The sequence below is a fragment of the Pteropus vampyrus genome, unplaced genomic scaffold, assembly GCF_000151845.1.
Source record: "Pteropus vampyrus isolate Shadow unplaced genomic scaffold, Pvam_2.0 Scaffold43, whole genome shotgun sequence".
Classification (NCBI taxonomy): Eukaryota; Metazoa; Chordata; class Mammalia; order Chiroptera; family Pteropodidae; genus Pteropus; species Pteropus vampyrus.
In genome coordinates, this window is record NW_011888824.1 from 8810631 (window position 1) to 8814511 (window position 3881).

The following is a 3881-nucleotide window of genomic DNA, read 5'->3' on the forward strand; positions in this document are numbered from 1 at the left end:
ATTTATGTTTTATAGAATTACAGAACCAAATTAAAAAGAAGGTCTTCAACGTTTTTTGTTCACCTATCTGCATGATGCACATGCCGCACAGGGCACAGGTTCACTGTAGTGCTCAAGCATGCCCCGTCCTCAGCCCACAGATCCCTAGAGTGTAGGACTGGACTGGAAGGGACTGGTTGGATCAGTTCGGATTGGTTTGGAGCATTGTCTTTCTAATTGGCTCTTCCTGTTTAATCTCTATAGCCACATAGAACTATATTTTTCTTAGTGTCAGGAATAAAATGACTCATCAGAGTTACCTAAAAAAGTAGGAAAAACTAAAAAACTGCTTACTACATTTCATTATTTTTAAAGCACATAGCTTTTATTTTTAATCATCGAAGTAAAATATTCTCAGGGTTCATTATTTTATGAAGTCTTTGTTTCATATTATGCCACTTTCTAGTATATCCCAAGCCAAAAGTTTTTACTGATGATTTTTTTCACAATTTTAGCATAGTTTATATATTAGTTGATATGTTGTATAGGTAACATAGCAAATGCTCTTATTCTACCTGTGTTCTGCTAAATCCAATATTCTGGATTTTATTTGGAGTTATCTTTATTAAGAGTTATCTTTATTAAGTTATCTTTTTTAAGAGTTACCATTATTTTAGACAGTTGCGACTAAGCAAAATGCATCAAAACACAAAGTATAACAAACATAATTTATAAATTGATGATTTAGAAGTCTCTGTTTTATTCATGTGGCTCAGATCTGTCATCGATCTAGCTTTATGAATACCATTTACTATGAATTAGGGTCATGAAATGGGACTTAATAGACCAATTAATAAAACTTTATTATAACTGAATTTACTGTGGTTACTAAGAGCAGTCATTAGCATATTTTCTTGGTGGTAGGAGTTTGTATTGGTTACCAAAAAATATGGCATAATTTCTTACAGCAGAGTATAAGCTATAAGAGTAGAACTCTTGCCTTATATTCAAGAGTCTATTACATAATAATGACTTGTTAATTAATTAATCTATTGCCACCATTTCTTAGCAGACCACTCTAAATGTGTCATTTTTGATACAACATTGATACTGCATATACATATATATACAATTCTTGTACCACTATTATACATATATTCAGAGTATTTTAAATTAGCTGCATATTTACTAATTCTCAATTTCTTTCTTTTATGCAGAGGTACCTACCTATTGACACTATAGAATCTGGCATCCATCCAATATATTTTTGCAGCACTCACTATATTGAAATGCTACTGAAGGCAGAGGTGCCACTTGTGTTTTCAGCTTTCCACATGTCTGGTTTTGCACCATCACAGGTAATCCATTACAGAGTAGCATTTCTTAAACTCCCAGATCTCAGTCTCCTTAAAGAATACTACATTCTCATCAAATATATAGGAAATACATTTAAATAAAATCATTTTCATAACTATTTGTACGTTTGTGTTTAGATCCCTAAACTGACCTTTTCTCTTTAGGTATATTATAATATAGAGGTTTACTTTATAGTAGATCTTTGGCAATCATAGAATTTGAGTTCAAGTTCAGCTATTCAAAGACATAGACATTCTAAAAGTCTTGACATGTAGGCTTTTTAGTGGCAATAATATCTGCTTCATAGGCTAATTTAAGGATTAAGTAATTGAGAGCAAGAATTCTTATCCACACTGAGTATCTGGTACGTGAAATACTATATCTTATCTAAAAGGAAAGTGTAGCATTCTGTTTCTGCTGTTGGGATCTGGGAAGGCTTAATGATTTTCCTAGGACCTAGCACTGTGCATGTGGTCACATGCAATGGCCGCAGATGTCTCCTTCCTGTGCATAGCCAGTCCTTCGTTAGTAGAAGTGTGGATTATTTTCTCATGATATATAATTGGGCTAAAATAAATATTTTAGAGCTTAAACTTTTTTCTGCTTTTAGAATTAAATCTTTAAGTCTTAGTCCCAGAAATTAGAAATAGTTAATCAAAAGATTTGAATACTTTTAATACTCTTGTTGCATATTGTGAAATCACTTTGATTTTACTCTTCTAACATAAATGAAGTATCTATTCTTCAGAACTGGATATTTGGCTACTTCAAAACTAATCACTAAATTAATAAGTGAAAATTCTTTCTCATTTTCAAATTTTGTGTTTTGTTTTGTTTTTTTACCATTAGTGAGGTTGATTAGCATTCCATAATTTTAACTAGTTGAATTTTATTAATTGCTCACCTGTCTCAGTGTGCTTCTTATTAATATGTACATATTCTTTAAATGCAACCCCCACTACTCAAATCAATTCCTGAGTTACATATTTTACTTATTTACTATCATAATGGACTATTATTTACTTTTGTAATTTTATTTAAAATTGTATTATTTGCTGCTGTATTGTAACTTTATATGATGTCTTAATATTGGATAAGAGTAAGCCTACCATTTATTTCCTAACTCTCCCTAAAAAAGTTAAGTTAGCTATTTCTATTTATGTATACTTTAAAGTAATTTTGCACAGTTCACTCAACCTTCCTAGGAACAATAAATTTTTTCACTTATTTTCTTTGTATTATATTTTACGAAAGTTGTAGTAGTTTTTTTTCATATATATGTGGTGCATTTCTCATTACAGATATTTCTAATTAGTGTAGCTTGAGAGCTCTCTTTTAATTTTTCTCTTTGATTATTAATTAGTGAAGTCAGTCATTTTTTATATTCATAAGGTCATACATTTTTTTCTAGATTTGTATTAATTTTTTTCTTCCAACTTGCTAATGTACTTCTTTTCTGCTTCAATTTTTCACTAAATTATATATTTTTTTCCAGAATAATTCTAAATAATAATGACTTACTTGTTTTAGACCTTAATTATTTGGAAATCATTCAGATTTCACCATTAAGTAGTAACTATTCATTGGAGACAGTTATTCCGTGTCATGCTATGGAAGAATCTTTCTATTCTATGTAAAGTATTGAATTTTATTTCCTTTTAATCAAGTGAAAATTTTGAATTTTGTCAAGTCCCTGTATGGTTAAGAGTATCTTGATCTTAGAACTTATTTGACTTGTTTATATGACATATTAATAGATTTCTTAATAGTGAACTCATTCCCTCATTCCCATGGATTCGTCTTACTGGAACACTTTCCCTCTTAATCAGACATAGTTTTTAACATTATGACATATGCTTTTATACTTATTTTGAAGAGCCCTTATGTCATTTACTGCATTTACTTGCATCAAGTTACTCCACTTGTTGAGTTTTACATTTCCTGTAGTTAATAAGTCTAAATATAGCAAAGAATTGCATGTAGTAGAAAGGAACACTCTTCCCCAGCCAATTCTAACTCTTACTATGTACTTAAAACACTTCTGGGAATTTAGAATTGCAATATGTTTAATTTTGGTTGAAAGTAATTACTTAAATATTTACTATAAACTCAACGGTCCATTCTTTCAATTCTTCTAAATATTCAAGCCAGGGATCAATAGGTTCCTGAGAGTTCTTTTTTTGCCCATCTAATCTTGATTAATACAATATATATTGTCTAATACCTCCAATCATTTGCTAGTTCTTAACATATATCCTTTAATTTACAAATGAACTACCAAAGACTGTGGTAAAACCTACAGTACCTCAGGCCCCACTGTATCAGTTTGCTATCTAACATTTTGTCATCTCTTTATCCAATTTGATATATCTTTATCCATTTGAAACTGCTTACATGTAGCAAGCAGATTTGCCTAATAAAAACCACTATATTATTTCCGAGCAGTAATGTTATTATGTTTCTTAAATTATGTAATGTATAAAAGCCTTTTTAATGGCTCCCTTTGTGAGCTAATCATTTTGTTTTGAGTATATATCATTGCTTTG

The 3881-nt window shown here is 30.3% G+C and overlaps 1 protein-coding gene across 1 annotated transcript in view; it reads left to right on the forward strand.

Annotated features, from left to right (window-relative positions):
- TBC1D32 (TBC1 domain family member 32) overlaps positions 1–3881 on the forward strand; it is a 174437-nt gene that overhangs the window by 147998 nt on the left and 22558 nt on the right. Inside the window, exon 31 of the mRNA XM_011358802.2 lies at positions 1197–1337. Within this exon, the coding sequence (XP_011357104.1) occupies positions 1197–1337 (141 nt within the window). The remainder of the gene's footprint in view (positions 1–1196; positions 1338–3881) is intronic.